General features: G+C 47.9%; 1 protein-coding gene across 1 annotated transcript in view; it reads right to left on the bottom strand.

The window, feature by feature from the left end:
* Positions 1–23,059, bottom strand: part of GOLGB1 (golgin B1) — a 34,188-nt gene extending 11,129 nt beyond the window's left edge. Inside the window, exons 1-8 of the mRNA XM_060776336.2 lie at positions 22,871–23,059; positions 22,563–22,676; positions 20,021–20,402; positions 17,566–17,663; positions 17,362–17,455; positions 14,239–14,312; positions 4,720–9,662; positions 1,359–3,255 (exon numbers count right to left, since the gene is read on the bottom strand). Coding sequence (XP_060632319.2) covers positions 1,359–3,255; positions 4,720–9,662; positions 14,239–14,312; positions 17,362–17,455; positions 17,566–17,663; positions 20,021–20,402; positions 22,563–22,676; positions 22,871–23,044 — 7,776 coding nt within the window. The 5' untranslated portion in view covers positions 23,045–23,059. The remainder of the gene's footprint in view (positions 1–1,358; positions 3,256–4,719; positions 9,663–14,238; positions 14,313–17,361; positions 17,456–17,565; positions 17,664–20,020; positions 20,403–22,562; positions 22,677–22,870) is intronic.
* Between the last annotated feature and the right edge of the window lie 1,103 nt (positions 23,060–24,162).

Below are 24,162 nucleotides of genomic sequence, written 5' to 3'. Positions count from 1 at the left end.
CTGTGGTGGATTCTTTTCACCCCTGTTTCCTAGATCTATGTAACTCAAGGAGGTTTTGTTCCCTGCCTACACATTCACTTCCTCCCTTCTTCAGAAAGTTTTAGCATGTGACTTGATGACCCCTTGATTGAGGAAGAAGAATCGTGAAGCCTCTCTCTGCCTCAAGTAGCCTACACACAGTCAGTAATAGGAATTTGTGATGAATTCCCTACCTGTAAGGCTAGGAAAAGCTCAGAAAAGTAGGCTCAGGAAGTTCAGCAGCCATTTTAGAAGGGTGCCTGGGGGCATTCAACTTAGAATCTCATTTCCTGAATGGGCGTTCTTAGGAGCAGCTTGGAGGGAAATGAGGGGAGTTTGTGATTGGCTGGGAGAGAGTGGGCGGAGCTTAACTTGAGAAAAGGAAAAAAATGACTTTAAGGGGATGTATTAAAACTCTGACAGCTCAGATTGAGTCTGGGTGTCAAAGAAGAAACAGTTTGGTGTGAAGAAGAGAAGAGTTAGGGAAGCCTGAAGTTGGTCAGTTAGCTAGCAGAGATAGATAGTGAGAAGGTTTACAGCTATTGGGTAGTTGGTAGACTGTCTGTGGGGGAGTTTAGGATTACTGGGCAGAGAGGAATCCTGTAAGTAAATTCTGGAGGGAGAGAGGAGTGTTATGTGCAACTAAGTTTTGAACTGCTTAAGGAAACCATACGCTTTTATGTCAATAGTTCAAAACAGCTAAGCTTAATGCCTGTTTTGTTCAAGTACTCTCAAACAAACAACATTGTTATTTGTTCACAACATCTGCCTTACGTGTACCTCTGTTTTTTAAAGCAATTTACTGAAGAAATCAAAAGTCTAATGGTGGCAGCGTATAATTGAGAAAGGAATCTCTTCATTGTTACCTCAGAGCACAAAGCCTGAGTGCAAATCCAGCACATTCTAGCTTAAAGATAAAAGTAAGCCAATGGCTAAGCATTTCTTTTAAGGGTGGTGGTAGCCAGTGTTCTTTCAAAAGGTTTTCCGGCCAGAAGATAGTTCCAGCTTATTACAGCTTTTATTTCTAATTACTTAAGCTACATTCCTTTATTAGTGGTGTACAGCTTGGTGGGATTTATACTTAAGAGTCCCTATATATTATAGAATTCTTCTCTATCTTCCCCTTTATGAGATGTATACCAAAAAAGGAATGATTTTGCTTTTTTTCAACCTCACCAAAGCAACCAATGCACTTTCTCTTTTGTTTCCTTCCATAAGATCAGATATAGTACTGGATAAGCTGCATGTTGATACAGAGACCAAGATTGCTACAGTCCAGTATGCCTCTGCTGCTCTCTGCTCCACCCCGTCCCACCCACCGCTGCCCAGGGCTGACTCACCAGCCGATCTCGGTCATTTTGCAGGGAAGACAAGGCCTTCTTGAGGCTGGATGCTTCGGCCAGACTGGCGGAAACTCCAGCGTCCGACTGCAGCTTGACTTCCTCCGCTTTCCGGGCCCGGTCCAGCTCACTCAGCAGCCGGTCCCTCTCCCCCTGAAGGCTGGCCATGGCCTTGGAGAAGGAGCTCACTTGGGCAGAGGCCCCCTCCAACTCCGAGGCCAGGCGGAGGAGCTCCCCGTCTTTGGCCTGCAGCTGCTGGTCGAGCTTCTCCAGCCGGGCTAGAAGGCCCTTTTTCTCAGCCGATTCCCGGAGCGCTTCCAGATTGGATGCCATCTGGTCCCGGTGCTTTGCCAGGTTTTCCGCTTCCTCTTGAAAGTGGGCCTTCTCCTCCTGGAGCCTCTGGACCAGCAACCGCTGCTCTTCCAGTTCCAATGAATACTTCTTCTCCATGGCCTGCAACTCCTCATTTGCCTGGTCCCAACTGTCCTGGAGGGAGCTCATGGCCTTCTTGAAGGACTCCAATTGGGCCTTTAAGTCCTGGTTCTCCTCCGTGACAGCAAGCAACCTCTGCTCCATTTCAAGGAGGTCCTTGGCCAGCTCAGCCACCCGCTCCTCAGCCGTTTCAGTCTCATTCCGCATGAGTCCAGCATCATGGTGGAGACTCTTCAGTTCCTTCTTCATCTTGTCCTCTGCCTTTTGCAGCTCCTCCTTCAGCTCCGCCACTTGTTGCTGTGCAATCGAGAGCTGCCCACTCAGCTCCTGTGCTTCCTCCTCTTTGCTCTGGAGCTGCACCTGCAGCTCCAACATGGGTCCGCCTTCATGCAAAGCTGCCATCTCACTTTGCAGCTGGGACAGAGAGGCTGCCAGGTCTTCCTTCTCCTGCCGCAGGGCCTCCAGGGATGAGCGAAGCTCAGACGAAACGTGCTCGGAGTCCCTCAACTGCCCCTCCAAACCCTCTTTCTCCTTCTCCAGTGCCTGGATGCGCTCCAGCTGGGTGTTGAGTAGCTGCTTCTGCTGGCAGTCCTTGATGGAGATGACCTGGTTCAGGTCCTGGCGGTAGCGGACCAGCTCGGCCCCAAGCTTGGCATTCTCCGCATTTAGGTCGTCCATCTGGCCGTGGAGGCTCCGGAGTTCCTCCTTCAAAGTATTGTTCTCGGTGGCGGCTTCCTGGATCAATTGGTCCTTCTCCAAGATGGCAGCCAGATGCCGTTGCTCCAACTGACGGTAGTCTGCCAGGATGCGGTCGCGGTCGTCCTGCAGAGAGGACATGGAGCGGGTGAACGAGTCCAGCTGGGTCTTGTGCTGCCGGCTCTCCTCCCGGGCGTCCTTCAGCTTCCCAGTGAGGAGATCCACTTTCTCCAGAACTTTCCTCTGCTCCATTTCTAGGGCCGCCTTCTCTTCTCCTGCTTTGTCCACGCGATCTTCCAACTCCTTCAGCTCCTCTGCATGCCGTTGCTGCCATTCTGACACAGCTGCAGAAACTGCCTCGTCTTTGGCGGACAAGAGGCTGACGATTTTCTGGTCCTTGCCACTCATTTCTTCCTGGAGCCTCTCTGTCAGCTCTTTCGAAGCTTGTAGGTCTGCCTCCAGTTGCTCCTGTCTAAACCGGCTCTCTTGGAGACTGGCCTCCTGGCTTTTGATTGTCCTCACCATTTCTTCCTGGTCTTCCTTCAACTTTGCCAGAGAATCCTGCAGGCAGGAAAGCTGCTCATTCAGACCCCGAAGCTCTTGCTCTTGCTTCTGGACCTGGCTTTGGGAGCTGCTCAGCAGTTTCTGAGACTCCTCAAGCTGGGACGCAAGCCGCCCTTTCTCCTCCAGGAGTGACTCGGCCTCTTTGTGGTGACGCTGGCGCTCCTCCTGGGCACTGGACTCTTGGGCCAATTTGCTGTCCTCCAAACTGCAAGCAGAAGAAGGAGAATCAGCCCCAAGACCAGTTCCATTCCCTTTCACTCCCAACCAACCTGACCCACCTTGAAAGATGGACTCCTCTCACAGGAACATGTCCAAAATGTAAGGGCCTCCATGGAAACCCTGGTGAATGCCACACAAGGCTCCACTAATGGGCTGGGAATCCAGTGGCTGCCCAACTCAAACTGGCTCCCCACTCCCTCTTCACAGTATTAAAGGATGCAGATGGTTACCAACCCTTTCCCATCACTTCCAAAGTATTAATAACTTAATTAGACATTGAAATAGTAAACATTCATGAGCTACACTGTTGATCGAATTCATAACAACATCTTCAGCAATGGTGTCGTAACAACATCTGCTGAACACACATAGACCTAATTCCCTTAAATGTCTCCTTTTTCCAACAGTAGTGTTTATCATCTATAGCTAGAAAACTGACAACCACATTTACTGGTTTCAGATTATCAATTTGCACGTATCTTGTCAGAATTATTTAGTTATGTATGTGTGTTTTTCAATGTGCTTCTATGTAATTCAAGATGGATTCTATTCTGCTCTATTGTGTATAAGAAAATATTATGCTGAGGCAGTGAAGATGTAATTTGACAGAAATGAGATAACGTGTTCTCTGGCTGGGAAGAAGAGGGAGGATCTGGTCTCAGCCAGAAGTCAGATAAGCAGATGTTCAGAGACTGTTTTTTGTGCCTAGTAGTTCCTGTCTGTTGCTTGCTGTGAATAGACGTGTGTAGACGTACTTAGTAAAACTTAGTTTTCTGTTGTAACTGAAAGCTTGCAGAGTCCTCATTTTGAACAGTGTCTGCTGATCTAGCAATCCTTCCGCTGGCAAACGTCAATACTCGGACATATCTGCATCTAACCATAGCTTCATTGGGCAACAAAGGCTACAGTCATCTCTCTGCACCTATAGAGCTAACTTTTCTGGATTTGGTTATTCGGATTTGAGTAATGTGTTCACCATTATAGGACTTCTTCCACTTGAGGCCCCTGTCTGCCTGAGAAATGTTTATGCGATGCCGTTATGTGCATAAACTCAGGATAAAAAATCAAGCATTTTCTGATAATAAATCAGCAAATCCTCCTAAAGAGTCTGGTTTTCCTTTTTGTGGAGTATAGCTGAAGCATTTCCTGCAGAGTCCACTGTAAACTGCACATTGCTAACAGAATTGTGTAAATTCTACAACAGCCACTAGGTGGCGATGTGAAATCATTGTTGTGACCACAACACTGAACTAAGAAGACCCCATTTGAGTTGGGGCCCATAGTTTAAGAAGCAGGTCTCTATAGGAAGTTCTAGGTCAAGTCTATGGACAACTTCTGCTGGATGTTGTACTTAGAGAGAACACTTCTTTAGCAAACTCTATAGTCTTGCAGTTCACCCTAGGATGTGAAAACTGCCCCCCTCTCTACTTATCCCTGGCCTGTCTCTCACCTGGCCAGGCGTCTCTGTAGGTCTTCCACCTGGGCGCCCGCTCTCTTCATCTGTTCCTCCAAGTTCGCACAAGCTTCCTCCTTGACACGCAGCTCTTGCTCCTTCTTCTCAATGGCCTCGCTGAACTTCTTCTCCCACTGCCGGGACTCGTCGATGACCCGGTCCCGATCGTCCTGTAGGGAGGACATGCTGCGAGTGAAGGCAGCCAGCTGGGCCAGCGTGTGGTTCAGGCTGCCTTGGAGTTGTTGGGCGTCCAGGTCCTTCCGGCGCAGAGTGTCCCGGAAGGCCTGAGCCTCCCCTTCTGAACGCTCCTGATCCCTTCTCAGGGCCTCCAGCCGCTCCTCCATGTTGCTCATCTCCTTGGCATGCTTGCCCTTCTCCTGCTCCAGCTGCCTCTCCAGCTCTGTCTCCTTCTGCTTCAACTGCACTTTGGCCTCTGCCTTGCTTGTCCGCAGCTCCTCCTTCACCCCGAGGCTTTCGGCCAGGAGTCGGGCGGTCTCACTCTGGGTGTCATCCAACAGGACTCTACAGGAGGCCAGTTCAGCCTGAGCGGCACGAGTCTCCTCTCTCGCCTGGGCCAAGCTTTTCCCACTGGCTTCCAGCTCCTTCCGGGACTCGCTGTGTACAAACTCCAGAGCTTTGACAGTCCTCTCCAAGCTGCTGATTTTCTCCTGGCTCTTGATGCAGTCCCTCTGGAGTTTCCTCACCTCCTCCTGCTTCTCCTTCAGCAGCTCCTGGAGCTCCTTCACCTGAGTCCGGCCGCTGTTGCCCTTCCAGGCGCTCTTCAGCTTCTCTGCATTCTCCCTCCGGTCTGACTCCACCTGGGTTTTCTCCCTGAGCAGGTGCCTCTTCTCCTCCTCCAACCGGATCAGGTCGCCTCGAAGGCCCTCCATTTCGCTCTCCAGCAGCTGGTTCTTGTTCTGCAAGTCCACCACATCTTGCTGGTAGTTCCCGATGCTCCCATTCAGCTCTGCCAGTTGGTTCATCAGCCGCTCCTCTAGGTCGTCCTTCTCGGCTCCCAGAGCTTCTTTCAGCTTCAAAGCTGCATCAAGCCGCTCCTCCATTTCCTGGCTGGCTTGTTCCACCTGGCCCACCTTCTCCTGCAGAGCTTCCAGCTCCTGGCTTTTTGTGGCCAGAGAGTCCTCCAGGTTCTTTTTCTCTTCTCCTAAGGCCTCCAAATCACACAGGACGCTGCTCAGCTCCTCAGCCCCTGTCTTCCTCTTCTCCTCCAGTTCTGCAACCTGCTCCTCAAGCTGTGCAATCCGTTGTATGGCCTTGTTGATCTCATCGCTTGGTGGACTAGCTTCTTGCTTAGTCTCAAGGTTCACAGTGCTGGACTCTGGAGGTGCCAAAGTTGCCTCTGAAGGTGCTACCATCATCATGGTAGAACTTACTCCCTCACTGGCTGTCAATGGCTCCTCTTCTCTGCTGGACTTTCTCACTGCCTTCGCCTCACTTTGCAAATACTTCAAGTCTTGGACCTGCTGCTCCAGAGCATCTTTCTCAGCCGTCAACATTTTCAGCTGAACAGAGAGGGACTCGCAGGTCTGCTTGGAGTTCTCCAGCTCTTTCCTGATCAAAGTACTTGCTTCTTCTGCCTTTCCTTGGTCACCTTCCATGGGATGGACCTCTGCCCTCAAGCGCTCGTTCTCCTCTTCCAGCTCCAGGATCTTCTGCTGCTTAGACTTTGCAAACTTCCTCATCTTCTCCCTCATCCCTTCCACTTCCTGCTCGGTCCCCTGCAGGCGCTCTTCCACCTCCTTCTTCTCTGCCTCTGCAGCCTTCAGTTTGATGAATATCTCCTGCTTCTCCTGACGGACACTCTCCACCACCCGCCGGATCCTCTCAGCCTCATCACTGATGTTTTCATAAGATTGCAGTAGGGTCTCGTACTCCTTCTGAAGCTCTCGGTGTTTCTCCTGCCATTCGGACAGCTCACTGTTGAGGGAGCACTGTTGAGAGTTCACTGTTTCCTCCAACCGTGTCTTCTCCTGGGTCAACCCCTCCAGGGCCAGCTTCAGGCTCTCGCAAGACCCAGAGAGGTTCTGGTTCTCTACCAAGGCCTTGTCCACCTCCACTATGAGTTTCTCTCGCTCTTCTCCAAGGGCTGACAGCTTCTCCAGAAGTGTCTTCTTCTCCTTTGCCAGCTCGGCAGCCTGGCCCTCTGCCCCTGACAAGCGGAGAGAGGCACTTTCCAGAGCAGCCTTGGTGCTGCTCAGCTCCTCCTTTAGCAACTTGCTCTCCTTCAAGATGTCTTTTCTAGAAATGAGAGCCGCCTGTAGCTTCCGTTGCAGCTGAGCAATGGACTGGCTCTCAGCAGCTTCTTCCGCCGCTTTTTGCTGCGCTTCGGCTGATTCGACTTTTAGTCGTTGGGCTAGTTCTTTCCTCTGCCTCTCCAGCTGCCCTTGCAGGACTTGGATAGTGCCCTCTTTTTCCTGCAGCTCTGACTGGAGCTGACACAGAGATTCCTCTTTCTCTGCCAGCTGGGAGTTCAGTGCCGTAATTTCTTCCTTGCTGGCAATGGCCTTTTGCTCCTTGAGATCAATCTCTTGCATCCTCAGCCTCTCCTGCTGGGCTGCCTCTGCCTGGCTCTCCTTCAGCTCCAGTTGGAGATGCTCCATGGCGTCTTCTGCTCGACGGCAGTCTGCCTTTGCTACCTCCACCTCAGCAAGCAACTGCTTGGCCTCTTCCTGGAGCTGCAGAATTGCCTCCGACTTGCTTTTCAGCTCTCCTTCTAGGAGGTGAATATGGGCCTCCAGCTCTCCTTTCTCAGCCCTGAATTGCTCAAGCTCTGCCTTGAGCTGCTCTGTGGCTGAATCTTCATCTGCTGAGCAGTGCCTTTCAGGCACTTCAGGAACCTCCCAGCCAGACTCTTGGATGGCGTCAGATGTTGGTTCGCTTTGAGGAGGAATTGAGTCCTCCAGAGCCTTGCGCAGGGCCTGGATCTGATCCTGAAGGTTCTCCTTCTCCTTTTCTTGCAGCTCAAACTGTTCCCGGAGGAGACTGTAGTCATCCTTGTGCTGCTTTATCTGCTCCCGGTGGTGACGGTCCTTCTCCTGGGCCTTCTTGAGGGTGTCCTTGCGGGAGGCCAGGACCTCCTGGAGCTTCTTCTGCAACTGTTCTCTCTCCTGTTCCAGAGCACAGATCTTCTCTTCTAGACTGACCCTCAGCTCACCCTCCTGTGGTCCTGCAGTGACCGCAGCGCCACCAACCTCAGGTAGCGGAAAGTCAGCTGTGCCATCTCGCTCTTGATCCAGAGCGGTCTGCTCCTTGGAGGCCAAACTGCGGCCCTCAAGTTCATCCCGCAGAGTGACAACAAGGAGGTCCTTCTCCCGCAAACTCAGCTGCAGCTCTGCAACCACCGCTTGCAGCCCCATCACTTCGGACTCTTTCTCCTTCAGGATGTCTTGCAACTCAGACTCCTTTGTGGGGGTCAACTGGCCGACAGAGGCAGACCTGACTTGCCTTGAAGGATGTGCATCTCCTTCTGCATTTCCACTACTCTCATTGGGATCCTTGTGCTCTTTGTTCTCCTGGACTGCTGGGGATTTGGTCCCAGGCTCTGCTTGTGCTTCCCTCTTGACTTCCAGCTCCTTCTCCAGTAGACGGACTTTACCAAGTAGCTCCTTCCTGCTGAGGAGGGCAGCTTGGAGCTTCTTCTTCACCAGCTTATTCTCCTTCCTCAGTTTTGCTACCTCCTGGCTGGCAGATGGGAGCTCCTCAGGATGTTGCTCAAGAGGTTCCTCTTCTTCTTCCTTCTCTTCTTCCTCCGTCCCTACGCCCTGGTCTCTGGTCACCTTTTCTTGCATGTACAGGCTCAGTCTCTCCGTCAAGCTCTTCAACTCTTTCCCCAACATGAACTTCTCCTCATTCAACTGGACCATCCGGTCTGACATGCCACGGCTGACTTCCTCCATGCGCTCCTCCCGCTTCACCACGTCCTGCCGGAGACGCTCAACCTCTGCAGAGTTTTCAGAGAGGAGCCCCTCCAACCTGGAGACCTCCTGTCCCTTCGAGGTGAGGCTTTCGGAGAGCTCCTCGGCCTTCCTTTCCCTCTCCTGCAGCTGCCCTGCCAACGCCTGCCTTTCCTGCTCCTGCCTCTCGAGTTGGTCCTTCAAGCTTTTCGTGAGCAGGTCCTGTTCTGTGAGGAGGCGCTGGGCCTCGTCCAGGTCCTTCTGCAGAGCGGCGATTTTCACCTCTTTGGAGCTGGCCTCGTTTTGCAGGCTCTGGATTTCCTCCGTCAGCATGCCCAGCCGGGAGACCCCGCTCTCATAGTCGGAGAACCTCCGCTTCTCGGAATCGGCCAAGTCACCCTCCAGCTGCTTCATTTGCTCCTCCATTTTGCCTTTCTCTGCGTGAAGATCTTGCAAAGCCCCGCCAGAGTCCTCTATCTGCTGCTTCAGCCTCCGGATTTCCTCCTCTTTCTCTTCCAAGGCTATCTTGTGCTGCTCTTCTGCTTCCAATTGCTGCTGCAACCTCTGGATCTCCTCCAGTTTCTCTTCCAATGACCTCTTGTGCTGTTCTTCTACCTCCTGCTGCCTTCTCTGCAGCTCAACAATTTCAATGTGCAAAGCTGAGGCAGATGTAAGTTCCTGGGCTGCTTCCCTCCCTTCCGTGCAGAGGCCATCTTCCTGGATGTCTACCGTAACCAGCGAACTACTACTGGAATCGCTCTGGGTGGGCCCCACAGCCCCTTCAACCCCTCTGTCCTCCTCTTCCTCAGCCTGAGACCGTCCCATTGCCTCCTCAGCCCCATCTGGGTCCAGATGTTGAGGGTCCTGGAGCTGCCCCTTCAGAAAGGCTATTTCCTCTTGGGCCTCTTGGAGCTCCACCAGCAGCACCGAGAGGTCCCTCTGCTTCTTTGCAGTGAGGTATTCCAAGACGTCAGGCTGCCCATTCTCGGTGGCAAGCGGTGGATCCTCAGGGCTGCTGAGCAGATGGGCCTGAAAGGAGGCAAGAAAAGCATCAGTCCCTGCAGACAAACATCTCTCAATACACAACAAGCACATCATTAAGAATAGTTGGGATTATTTGGTGTGACTTTCTTTTCTACAGCAAACCTATTTCTGTACTTCTCAGGGAAAGGGTCACGTTTAACTTATTGTGAGGTTCAAAACATCTGGAGGGCCAAAGTTTGCCCATGCCTGCTGTAGAGGAACAGGGGGCAAAGCAAAGCCTGCATGAATCATAGAATCATAGAATCAAAGAGTTGGAAGAGACGTCATGGGCCATCCAGTCCAACCCCCTGCCAAGAAGAAGGAATACTGCATTCAAATCACCCCTGACAGATGGCCATCCCGCCTTTGTTTAAAAGCTTCCAAAGAAGGAGCCTCCACCACACTCCGGGGCAAAGAGTTCCACTGCTGAACGGCTCTCACAGTCAGGAAGTTCTTCCTCATGTTCAGATGGAATCTCCTCTCTTGTAGTTTGAAGCCATTGTTCCACGTCCTAGTCTCCATGGAAGCAGAAAGGAAGCTTGCTCCCTCCTCCTCCCTGTGGCTTCCTCTCACATATTTATACATGGCTATCATATCCCCTCTCAGCCTTCTCTTCTTCAGGCTAAACATGCCCAGTTCCCTAAGCCGCTCCTCATAGGGCTTGTTCTCCAGACCTTTTATCATTTTAGTCGCCCTCCTCTGGACACATTCCAGCTTGTCAATATCTCTCTTGAATTGTGGTGCCCAGAACTGGACACAATATTCCAGATGTGGTCTGACCAAAACAGAATAGAGGGGTAGCATTACTTCCCTAGATCTAGACACTAGGCTCCTCTTGATGCAGGCCAAAATCCCATTGGCTTTTTTTGCCGCCACATCACATTGTTGGCTCATGTTTAACTTGTTGTCCACGAGGACTCCAAGATCTTTTTCACACGTACTGCTCTCGAGCCAGGCATCCCCCATTCTGTATCTTTGCATGGGGCCACTGGGCATCACTTTCAGGGGTCCTGACCCCGCCCCCATTTACTCCCAAACCACAAATGTGTGAAAACTTCCCAGTTGTTCAGAACCATATACAGTGTTCCTTCACTTATCGAGGGTGTTACGTTCCAGGACCACCAGCGAAAAGTGAAAATCCTTTCCAACAAACCTCACAACCTCTGAGGATGCTTGCTATAGATGTAGGCGAAACGTCAGGAGAGAATGCCTCTAGAACATGGCCATATAGCCCGAAAAAACCTACAACAACCCAGTGATTCTGGCCATCAAAGCCTTTGACAATACAGTAGCTACATTTCCCCCCCCCTGAAAGCGACTGCCCAAGCAAAGGACATAATCCCCAGGATTAGTGTTTCTGAGTCGACACAATCAACTCTGCCCACGGATCTGTTGTCATTCCGATTTCAAATCTCCTTGTCTGAGGCTTGGGTCTTAAAGGCTAAACTAGCCTTCTGCTAAGCGGTCCTGTCAATGGCATGAGAAGCGGCCTGGCAAGGTTACAACCTTCAGATGGATGAGCAAGGAGGCAAATCCAGCAGATGGAGAAGAAGGAAGTTACTACAGGAAACCATGTCTCTTTTGCAAGGTAGCTAAAGGAAAAGAGAATGTCTTCTCGAAGGCTTTCATGGCCGGAATCACTGGGTTGTTGTAGGTTTTTTCGGGCTGTATGGCCATGGTCTAGAGGCATTCTCTCCTGACCTTTTGCCTGCATCTATGGCAAGCATCTTCAGAGGATGCTTGCCATAGATGAAGGCGAAACGTCAGGAGAGAATGCCTCTAGACCATGGCCATACAACCCGAAAAAACCTACAACAACCCAAAGAGAATGTCCTTGCTCTCTCATGAAATTTGGAAAATGTTGTGGACAAAATGTTTGTGTTTTTGTTTTCAAATGGCTGCTTTTAAAAACATTTTCAACATATTATTTACACTTAGATGCAGATGTTAATAAAATTATTGTACAGACATTTGCAAATCCTATTGTTAGTATTGTCTGTACGAAAGGTTTATGAATATCTGCATCTCAGTGTAAATACAAAGTTCTGGAGAGACTTAATTTGCATAGAATTATGGAAAAAATAGACCCCTGCCTGATCCCACAGCAAGCTGGCTTCAGAAAAGGCAAAAGCTGCACATCGCAAGTGCTGAACCTGACTCAGCACATAGAAGATGGCTTTGAAAGGCAGCAGATCACAGGAGCTGTCTTCATAGACCTGTCAGCAGCCTATGAGACTGTGAACCACCATTGCCTCCTCCTGAGAAAAATGTATAATATCACAAAGGACGACCACCTCACCCGCCTCAGAGGAAACCTGCTACCAAATAGGAGCTTTTTTGTTGAGTTCCAGGGCCAGAGAAGCAGATGGCGGAAACAGAAGAACGGCCTGGCTCAGGGGAGCGTGCTTGCTCCTTCCATGTTCAACATCTACACAAATGACCAGCCACTGCCAGAAGGGACAGAGAGTTTCATCTATGCTGATGATTGTGCCATCACCGCTCAAGCAGGGAGCTTTGAGATGGTGGAACAGAAGCTCTCCGAAGCTCTCCTTCTTTGGAAGCTTTTAAACGGAGGCTGGATGGCCATCTGTCAGGGGTGCTTTGAATGCAATATTCCTGCTTCTTGGCAGGGGGTTGGACTGGATGGCCCATGAGGTCTCTTCCAACTCTATGATTCTATGATTCTATGATTCTATCCCTTACTGCCTATTACAGGGAAAACCAGCTGATCCCTAACCCATCTAAAACACAGACATGTGGTTTTCATCTCAAGAACAGACAAGCATCCCAAGCTCTGAGAATCACCTGGGAAGGAATCCCACTGGAACATTGCAGCGCAAACAAATCCCTGGGAGTCACTCTGGACCGTGCTCTGACCTAGAAGAAGCACTGCCTGAACATCAAGCAAAAAGTGGGCGCTAGAAATAATATCATATGAAAGCTGACTGGCACAACCTGGGGATCACAACCAGACACAGTGAAGACATCTGCCCTTGCGCTGTGCTACTCTGCTGCTGAGTATGCATGCCCAGTGTGGAACACATCTCACCACACTAAAACAGTGGATGTGGCTCTTAATGAGACATGCCACATTATCACGGGGTGTCTGCGCCCTACACCACTGGAGAAATGACACTGCTTAGCCGGTATTGCACCACCTGACATCCGCCGGGAAGAAGCAGCCAATAGTGAAAGGACCAAGGCAGAGACATCTCCAGCTCTTCCCCTGTTTGCGTATCAGCCAGCACGTCAACAACTTAAATCAAGAAATAGTTTTCTTAGATCTACAGAGACACTCGCTGGAACACCTCAGCAAGCGAGAGTCCAAAAGATCTACAGGCCCTGGTTTTATTGCGTAATGATGTAATGTTTTGCTATTGCTTATGTTTTTAATTTGCTTTGAATTGTATTGTTATTGTTTTGCTGTTGTTGTGTTGAGGCCTTGGCCTTTGTAAGCCGCATTGAGTCCTTCGGGAGATGCTAGCGGGGTAAAAATAAAGTTTAATAATAATAATAATAATAATAATAATAATAATGATAATGATAATAATAATACAGAGACACTCGCTGGAACACCCCAGCAAGCGAGAGTCCAAAAGTGGCAACTAGGAAAAAGGGTTTATATAATTGTGGAATGACCAGGGTGGGACAAAGGACTCTTGTCTGCTGGAGGTAGGTGTGAATGTTTCAAATTTCAGCGTGTGGACAATTTCAACAGAAAGGGGGAAACCATGAAAATGAACAAAATCTGGCTACCACTATTAAAAAACTCTAAAATTTCAACAACACAACAGCAGAGAGGAAACAAGCAAGGACATCTAATCACCTCTCAACAAAAGTTTGCTGTAGGCACTGCCAGGCCATTATATGCTAATCAAGGTGGTCAGTTGAAACATTCACACCTCCCTCCAACAGACAAGAGTCCTTTGTCCCACCCTGGTCATTATTCCACGGATATATAAACCCTTTTTCCTAGTTCCAACAGACCTCACTACCTCTGAGGATGCTTGCCATAGATGCAGGCGAAACATCAGGAGAGAATGCTTCTAGACCATGGCCATATAGCCCGAAAAAACCTACAACAACCCAATAATAATAATCTTTATTTACACCCTGCCACCATCTCCCCCAATGGGGACTCGGAGCGGCTTACATGGGGCCAAGCCCGAACAAGAATTACAATATAACAATACAAAATTACAAGAAAATGAAATAAACAACATAATAATAAAGGGAAAAATCAAAGCATAAAAACAATACACATAAAACATCCTTCCAAAGTTAAGATACTGAAAACTATGGCTTTGAAACTATCTTGCAGTTGGCAAAAATGGAAAAAACATGTAAACAATATTTATGGAGATGGAAATCCTTGCTTTTCCTCTTAAGAGGTTCGTGCAGAGCACAATAGTGAAAACCTGGCCGAGCAGCAAAAGCTCTGAGTTAATTTGAGAATCTCTCTTGCCTTTAAGCTGCCTAATAATAGCGGAGTAAAGAGGATTGGCTGCAAAGGACCCGAGACAGAGAAGCCGCTCTCAAGACAAACGCTTTGCCTCCACTTTCTTTGATGCTCAGAGGTTACCTGGCTTGACTCTGCTGGGCTTCCCATGGAGTCGGGCCTCGTTTCCGAAACATCGCGCTTGGAAGTGTCTGTCTCTGGGAAAAGCAGAAATAAAAGGCAGTGAGACGCAAGGACAGCGGGTTTCCTTTGAGTAAGGGCTGGAAATAAATTTTCTACAGATTAGGTTCTTGTGGGTTTTTTCGGGCTATAGAGCCATGTTCTAGAGGCATTTCTCCTGACGTTTCGCCTGCATCTATGGCAAGCATCCTCAGAGGTTGTGAGGTCTGTTGGAAGTAGGAAAAATGGGTTTATATATCTGTGGAATGGCTGGGGTGGGGCAAGGAGCTCTTCCCTGCTGCAGTTAGGTGTGAATGTTTAGCTGATCACCTTCATTAGCATTTGAAGGCCTGCCTGAGCCTGGGGAAATCTCTTGCTGGGAGGTGTTAATCTGTGCCTGGTTTTTTCCTCTCTGTTGTTTAGCTGTTATAATTTTAGAGTGTTATAATTTTAATTTTAGAAAAGTGTTCCTGCCAGACATCAAGGGAACCACTGATCACATAGGGAAGCTGATGAGGAAACACAACATACAAACAATCTACAAACCCACCAAGAAAATCCAACAAATGCTCCGTTCAGCAAAGGACAAGAGGGATCCTCTCACCTCTGCAGGAGTCTACCGTGTACCATGCAGCTGTGGACAAGTCTACGGAGGGACCACCAAACACAGCAGCATTGCCCAGACACGCATCAAGGAACATGAAAGGCACTGCAGACTACTTCAACCAGAGAAGTCAGCCATAGCAGAGCACCTGATGAACCAGCCTGGACACAGCAGATTATTTGAGAACACAGAAATGCTGGACCACTCCAACAACCACCATGTCAGGCTACACAGAGAAGCCATTGAAATCCACAAGAAGCAGGTGGACAATTTCAACAGAAAGGAAGAGACCTTGAAAATGAACAAAATCTGGCTACCAGTATTAAAAAACTCAAAAATTATAACAGCTAAACAACAGAGAGGAAAAAACCAGGCACAGATTAACACCTCCCAGCAAGAGATTTCCCCAGGCTCAGGCAGGCCTTCAAATGCTAATGAAGGTGATCAGCTAAACATTCACACCTAACTGCAGCAGGGAAGAGCTCCTTGCCCCACCCCAGCCATTCCACAGATATATAAACCCATTTTTCCTACTTCCAACAGACCTCACAACCTCTGAGGATGCTTGCCATAGATGCAGGCGAAATGTCAGGAGAAATGCCTCTAGAACATGGCTCTATAGCCCGAAAAAACCCACAGGAACCTAGTGATTCCAGCCATGAAAGCCTTCGACAATACATTTCTACAGATTGTATCTGATGCCAGAAAGGCTTTCTAAGATGTAAAAGGGCAGCAGTTCGAGTAAACGTTGGAAAAGAGGATGATGTTGGAACATTTTGCTGTATGTGGTTGCCTTGCAAAAAGGGCCAGAAATACTGGACTCGAAGACATGCAATTATTATTATTATTATTATTATTATTATTATTATTATTTGAAACACAAGATGAGTCCACAGAATCATAGAATCCTAGAATCAAAGAGTTGGAAGAGACCTCATGGGCCATCCAGTCCAACCCCATTCTGCCAAGAAGCAGGAATATTGCATTCAAATCACCCCTGACAAATGGCCATCCAGCCTCTGCTTAAAAGCTTCCAAAGAAGGAGCCTCCACCACACTCCGGGGCAGAGAGTTCCACTGCTGAACGGCTCTCACAGTCAGGAAGTTCTTCCTCATGGAATCTCCTCTCTTGTAGTTTGATGCCACCGTTCCCTTGCGTCCTAGTCTCCAAGGAAGCAGAAAACAAGCTTGCTCCCTCCTCCCTGTGGCTTCCTCTCACATATTTATACATGGCTATCATATCTCCTCCCAGCCTTCTCTTCTTCAGGCTAAACATGCCCATCTCCTTAAGCCGCTCCTCATAGGGCTTGTTCTCCAGACCCTTGATCATTTTAGTTGCCCTCCTCTGGACACATTCCAGCTTGCCAACATCTCCCTTCAATTGTGGGGCCCAGATGGAGACACGGTGTGATTCCAGGTGTAGTCTGACCAAGGCAGAATAGAGCATGGGGAGCATGACTTCCCTAGATCTAGACACTATGCTCCTCTTGATGCAGGCCAAAATCCCATTGGCTTTTTTTGCCGCCACATCACATTGTTGGCTCATGTTTAACTTGTTGTCCATGAGGACTCCATTTTTCACATATCCATGCTTGATATTGTCCAACTGTAGTGTGCCCAGATATTTATAGGCTTCAAACTGATTGCACTTTATGGTTTGTCCGTTTGGCATCTCTATGCCCGCGCTGTGTGTAATTTTCCCTTTCTTTAATGCCACCGTGGCATATTTGTCTAGGCTAAACTCCATACTGATGTCAGTCCTGAAGATTCTGACTGTGTTGGTCAGTGACTGGATTTCTGTTTCTGATTTTCCATAAAGCTTTAAATCAACCATGTACAGTAAGTGGGAAATTTTGGGTGAATTTCTTGCTGTTTGGTAGCCTAGGTTTGTTTTCCGTAGAATTACTGACAGAGGGACCATTGCAATGTTGAACAGCAGTGGTGACAGTGAGTCACTCTGGAAAATTCTGCTCTTGATGTTATCAGTTCCATAGCTTTCGTTGCCCACAAACCACTCAGTTTTCCATTGTTTCATTGCATGTTTGGTGAACTTTCTAATATTTTCCCAAACCCCGATGACATCTAGACATTTGATAATCCAACAATGTGGCAATGTAATCAATCCAAGCTATATACAGTTTTATTATTATTATTATTAGGAGGAGGAGGAGGAGGAGAAGATACACAACAAGATTAGTACACAGCAAACAAGATCACGATTTTGGCTTTTGCAGTCCGGGAAGTGCTTGGACTGCCACAATTTTTGGACTCTTAATGCTGCAGGTACAGGTTGCTCTTCAATAAGGAGTTCTAAAGTGCCTCACTAAACTACAAATCCCTGGACTCCACAGAACAAAAACCACTGTTTTGAAGTGCCCCAAATCTGACCAAATTCTGTAGTGTAGACACAACGCTTAAGGGAGAAATAAGCTTAGAAAGGAAATTTAGGGAATGGAAAGAGGCAGGCAAGAAGGAGCAAGGTACCTGTTGTGGCCTCTGCGGTGGTTTTGTACTCTTGTTCTTCCGGCTGCCCGGCATTCACGGCTAGCAAGATGGCTGCCTCCTGTTCAGCAACTGACTGCAGAGATAAGAGCAGGTACCTGAGCCTTGGGCTTTTGGGGAAAGCTGTTACCTTTGAGTCTCCTTATGGAGAGAAAAGCGGGGTATAAATAAATGAAATAATAATACCTCACTCACTGCAGCATCCTGCCCTGTATCTTGGGATGGAAGTGCTTCCGATTCAGCCGGTGAATGGTCAGATTCCTTGGGCTTCTCAGGAGCTTCCCCTAGGGCATAAAACACTACAGTTATTTCCCCAGCCCTATCTAGCGCATTTAAGAGTGCATCTGCACTGTCGAATTAATGCAGTTTGTGTTAGAGGCTTTGCACAATAATGTTGGCATCCAAAGTGGTTTCAAGCTGCATTCATTCTACAGTGTAGATCCACTCAAAGTTGTATCTACTGCCTGGTGCCAAGAAAAAAAAGATAAACTTGGGCTATAATACCATCCAGCATGCCATACATACCTGTGACATTTAACTGCTGAAAAGCTGCAAATGATGTAAAGGTATAACATCTTATAGAATCATAGAGTTGGAAGAGACCTGGTGGGCCATCCAGTCCAACCTCATTCTGTCAAGAAGCAGGAAAATTGCCTTCAAAGCCCCCCCCCCCCCCCCCAACCCGACATATGGCCATCCCTCCTCTGTTTCAAAGACTCCAAAGGAGGAGCCTCCACCACACTCTGGGGCAGAAAAAGGGACAGAGAGTTCCACTGCAGAACTGCTCTCTCACACTGTTAGGAAGTTCTTCCTGATGTTCAGAGCCTGCTTACTATCCCATATAAATATCCTGAGATTCCGATACTTAAGAATGTTTGAGTGTTGATGTAAACATTATTATTATTATTAGTGAAAGGACAAAGGCAGCGACATGTCCAGCTCATCCCTTGTTTGGGTATCAGCCAGCATGTCAACGACTTAAATCACGAAATAGTTTTCTTAGATCTACAGAGACACTCGCTGGAACACCTCAGCAAGCGAGAGTCCAAAAGTGGCAGGCTCAAACCCAGCACCTCAATCCATGGCTGATACCAGATGAGAGACTCCCCCTTGGGCACACAGAAGACTGGGCGACTTGGAAGGCGCTGAACAGACTGCGCTCTGGCACCACGAGATGCCGAGCCAACCTTCAGAAATGGGGCCACAAAGTGGAATCCACGACATGTGAGTGAAGAGAGGAGCAAACCACTGACCACCTGCTGCAATGCACCCTGAGCCCTGCCACATGATGCACCAGGGAGGACCGTCTTGCGGCAACACCAGGGGCACTCCAAGTGGCCAGATATTGGTCAAAGGACATTTAACCAACCAACAAGTTTGCAAAATCTGTGTGTGTTTTTTTTTAATCTGTGTGTTTGTTTTGCTGTATTAGAAATGTAATACAATGGTATGGTTGCTGATGACACGATAAATAAATAAATAATTGTTGTTGTTGTTATTATTATTATTATTATTATTATTATTATTATTATTATTATTTCTTACCCACCTTGTGGCTCAAGGTGGGTTACAGTATAATTAAAAGACATAAACAATATAAACTATAACACTATAACACTATAATGGATGATGAGACCGGATTCTGATTTTACTGTTGAGGTGCTAATGATTGTTATACGGATGTTTAATGATTTATGTTACAATTGTTTTTAATTGCCCTATACTTGTCTCGTGATGTTTTGTATTGATGTGTTCACCGCTTTGAGTCACCTGAGGGCTGAGAAAAGCGGTATATAAATAAAGTAAATAAACAAGTAAATAAATAAATAAACTAGGTTCTTTTGGGTTTTTTCGGGCTATAGGGCCATGTTCTAAAGGCATTTTCTCCTGACGTTTCGCCTGCATCTATGGCAAGCATCCTCAGAGGTAGTGAGGTGTGTTGGGACTAGGAAAATGGGTTTATATATCTGTGGAATCACCAGGGTGGGACAAAGGACTCTTGTCTGTTGGAGTTAGGTGTGAATGTCCCATCCTGGTCATTCCACAGATATATAAACCCATTTTTCCTACTTCCAACAGACCTCACTACCTCTGAGGATGCTTGCCATAGATGCAGGCGAAACGTCAGGAGAAAATGCCTCTAGAACAGGCATGGGGAACCTTCGGCCCTCCAGGTGTGGTGGACTTCAACTCCCACAATTCCTTGAGGCCAAGGTAAGCCTTTGGGGCGAATGCCGAGCCTCAAGGAATTGTGGGAGTTGAAGTCCACCACACCTGGAGGGCCGAAGGTTCCTGACCCCTGCTCTAGAACATGGCCCTATAGCCTGAAAAAACCCACAAGAACCTAGTGATTCCAGCCATGAAAGCCTTCGACAATACAAAATAAATAAACATTCTATAAATACACATACTGAAATGTATTTCTATAAAACACATATTAAAATACACAGAACAGAAATTCAACACAAGACACAAGTTTAAAACTGGCTGGATCACAAGTTGGAGCCCAGCAGATGACAAAAGGTACCCCAGACAACATCTCACCAAGCGACCATTCTCAGGATCCGGCTAAAAGCAGTGCCAAATTTCATTAATTCAACCCAAGACAATCCCCACACAATTAAGAAATCTGGCTTCTGACCTTGCAGGACGGAAGACTCCTCAGCGGATCCCTCCTGCGGCTGCTCTCCCTCCTGCTGCAGCCGGGCGTTTTCGGCTCGGAGGGCCTCGTAGCTGGAGCGCCAATGCTGCTCCGTGCTCTGGAGTCGGGCCACTTCCTGGGCCTTCTCTGCCAACTCCTCCGCGTGCCTCTGCTCTTGGCGTTGCTGGGCGGCTCCGGCAAGGGCCACTTCCTGGGAGAGCCGGTGGGCCTCCTCCTGCAGCCGGTGGGAGTCCATCTTCTTCTCGGCCAGCTCCAGCTCCAGCCGCTCCACCAGGACTTGGGACTCCTGCCGCTGGACAGCCAAGGCGTCCCTCAGGGACTCCCGCTCGGTGTCAGCCTCCTGGAATTTCCCCAAAAGAACCTGGGGGAAAAGGAGGGAAACACAGAGCTTTTGAACTTGACAAAGTCCCCCATGACCTACTCGCAAGCAAAGTAGTCCAATGTATGCTAGGCAATGCTCCTATTGGGAGGATCTGTAATTACTGGGTTGTTGTAGGTTTTTCGGGCTATATGGCCATGTTCTAGAGACATTCTCTCCTGACATTTCACCTGCATCTATGGCAAGCATCCTCAGAGGTAGTGAAGTCTGCTGGAAATAGGAAAATGGGTTTATATATCTGTGGAATGTGCAGGGTGGGACAAAAGACTCTTGTCTGTTGGAGCTAGGTGTGAATGTTTCAACTGACCACCTTGATTAGCATTTGATGGCCTGGCAGTTGTTTGGTGTGGCTTGTTGGTGCCTGGGGCAATCTTTTGTTGAGAGATGATTAGATGTCCCTGATTGTTTCCTCTCTGTTGTTTTGCTGTTGTAATTCTGGAGTTTTTTAATACTGGTAGCCAGATTTTGTTAATTTTCATGGTTTATTGCTTTCTGTTGAAATTGTCTACATGCTTGTGGATTTCAGTGGCTTCAGTATTAAAAATAAAATTACAACAGCAAAACAACAGAGAGGAAACAATCAGGGATAACTAATCACCTCTCAACAAAAGATTGCCCCAGGCACTAACAAGCCACAGCAAACAACTACCAGGCCATCAAACGCTAATCAAGGTGGTCAGTTAAAACATTCACACCTCCCTCCAACAGACAAGAGTTCTTTCTCCCACCCTGGACATTCCACAGGACATTCCACAGGTATGGTTAAAATTTCAGAACTCTAACAAAATTTTCTAAATTTCATTATTATATCATTTTTGGTGATTTTTTTATGACAGAATCAATTAGGAACTGCCATTTATAATGAAATTTTGAAAGCTTTGTTAGAGTTCTGAAATTTTCACCACCAGAACTTTAGCAACACTGTAGAAGCAAAGCACCAGTGCCCCCTAGTTTTCACCACCAGAACTTTGGTTTTGTAAATACTTTAGAATCATTTAGAGCCATGGATTGCCTATCTATATAAACAAAAATGTCATGTTTGTTTGTGGGATGAATATAACTCAAAAACCACTGGAGGAATTGACACCAAATTTGGACACAAGACACCTCTCAGGCCAACGAGTGACCATCACTCATAAAAACACTGAAAAATACAGCAGAAGAGACTTAAAAAGCAAAAAAACAACAACATTACAACGCATGCGGAAAACCACGTATGTACACAAACACACACATACACAAATATATACAGAAATAAATACACACATATATGCACACACAAAACACATACACAGAAAGGGGGAAGGAAGGAAAGAAGGAGGGAAGGAGAGAAGGGAAGAAAGAAAGGTAGAGAAGGAAGGAAGGAGAGAAGGAAATACAAAAGTGAAAGGGGGAAGAAAGGAGAGAAGGAGCAAAAGAGAGAGTGAGGGAAGGAAGGAAAGAGAGAAGGATGCAACCAAAGAGCAAAGGAAGTGAGAAAAGGAACAGAGAAGGAAGGAAAGAAGGAAATACAAAAGGGAAAGGGGGAAGGAAGGAGAGAAGGAACGAAAGAGAGAGGAAGGGAAGGAAAGAGAGAAGGAAGGATGCAACCAAAGAACAAAGGAAGTGAGAAAAGGAACAGAGAAGGAAGGAAGGAGAGAAGGAAATACAAAAGGGAAAGGGGGAAGGAAGGAGAGAAGGAACGAAAGAGAGAAGGAGGGAAGGAAAGAAGGAAAGAGAGAAGGATGAAACCAAAGAGCAAAGGAAGCGAGAAATGAAACAGAGAAGGAAGAAGGAAAAGGATAAGGGAAAGAAAAAGAGGGAAGGAAGGAAAGAGGGAGGGAGGGAAGGAAGGAAGGAAGGAGAGAAAGAAAGTGAAAGAAAGAGGGAGGGAAGGTTGGCCACAGAAACGCATGGCGGATACAGCGAATGCCTAATAAATATGTGAGAGGCTGTCATGTGGAAGAGAGAGCAGGCACTAGGATAAAAGCTCTCTCTCAGTCTGTTTGTCCTTGTCTTTGTCACCATGTAGCATCTGCCATTTGATAAAAAGAATATCCTGTGTGAGATGGGCCCTTAAGAATGCTCTGAGCTTTCTTAAGGTTGCGCGACTTCCAAAGAGGGGGAGAAAGGGCAACCAACGATTCTCTAGGCATAAGGTACCTGCTTCTGCTCCTCGGCCGCATCCAGCTCCTGTTGCAGCAGCTCCACCACTTGGGTTCGCCCCATCAAAGCAGCCTCTTGCTCCTCCAACTTCCGTTGCAAGAGCCTGAGATTCTGAGACAAAGAAACAGCTCGGTTACCGGTGAGGAATTTCCAGGATCACAGAGCAGACTATTAGTTTGTGGTGCTCTCTGGCTCAGGAAAGCCCAAGATCTCTGCACCTGTCCTGCCCTCTTGAGAAGAAAAATCCACCTGGTGTCCTCACCCAGGAGCTCTGCTTGGGGGGCCCTCACCCAATTGGATCTCACCTGCTGCATTTCCGCCTCCAGGGCTGACTGGGCGGCAAGGCGCTGCAATTCAGCTTGGTGCCGATGGGCCTGATCCTCAAGGAGCAAGTCCTTCCGCTGGACTTCCTCTTCCAAAGTTCTGAGCTGCCAAGAGAACGGAGATGCTAACCGGCCATCAAAGGAACCACCGTGCATGTCACAATATAACACAGACCGGACCCAGAAGGTGGTGATGGGGGACTCCTGTTTGAACCCCTGGCCATTGTCCTGTCAAATTCCTCAAGGTTCCATTTTGTCTCCCATGATGTTCAACATATACATGAAACTTCTGGGTGAGATCATCCGGAGTTTTGGAATGCAGCGACACATATATGCAGGTGACACCCAACTCTACTACTTGTTGCAACTCAGGGTACTTTTCACCTTGCTCAAGACACCAACTCACACCAAGGCTGTAGGTTTTGTAGTTTATTGCAAAAAAGCAAAATCAAACCAGAGAAATAGAAATGCAAAAGTTCCATAGGCAAAACAGAGTCTTAAAAGTAAAGGCAAAGTTCCCAAGATTCAAAAGCAAAACCATGAAGCATAATCCCTTAGCAACGGTCAGACAGGAGTCCATGGTAAACAGGTACAAACAGGAACAAGATCCAAGTCTCAAGAAGCCAGAGGCATGCTGCCAAAAGCCAAGGTAAATCCACAGAAGTTAACATGGGAAGAGTAACATTGGACTGACAGGGATTGCCTGTCGGCTGCATCATTAAATAGTTTTCCCAAACATAAAAGCATTGCGTTGACCTTTGGTTCCACACTTGCTGGCCAGACGTGAACTTCTACGAACTCTTAATTGTAAATGATCTTGTCTAGTCATTAATTCAGTCTTACCATCAAGACACCCTCCCCCTCTCTAGCTCTCTTTGCAGGTCATCCACCAAGGCGACCAAAGCTGCCTCTGTTCCATGGCCAGGCCTGAAACCAGATTGAAATGTATCTAGGTAATCCATTTCAATATCCACTGGATAATGGAGAAAGGCAGGGAGTTTCAGAAAAACATCTATTTCTGCTTCATTGACTATTCTAAAGCCTTTGACTGTGTGGATCATAATAAACTGTGGCAAGTTCTTGGTGGGATGGGCATCCCAAGCCCCCTTCCCTCTCTCCTGAGGAATCTGTACAAGGACCAAGTCGCAACAGTCAGAACTGACCACGGAACAGGAGACGGGTTCAAGATTGGGAAAGGCGTCCGGCAAGGCTGCAGACTCTCACCCAACCTTTTTAACTTGTATGCAGAACACATCATGCGAGGATGTGCGGGG

Source organism: Anolis sagrei, chromosome 5 (assembly GCF_037176765.1).
Source record: "Anolis sagrei isolate rAnoSag1 chromosome 5, rAnoSag1.mat, whole genome shotgun sequence".
NCBI lineage: Eukaryota > Metazoa > Chordata > Lepidosauria > Squamata > Dactyloidae > Anolis > Anolis sagrei.
This window is presented reverse-complemented; position numbering and strand designations above follow the sequence as displayed.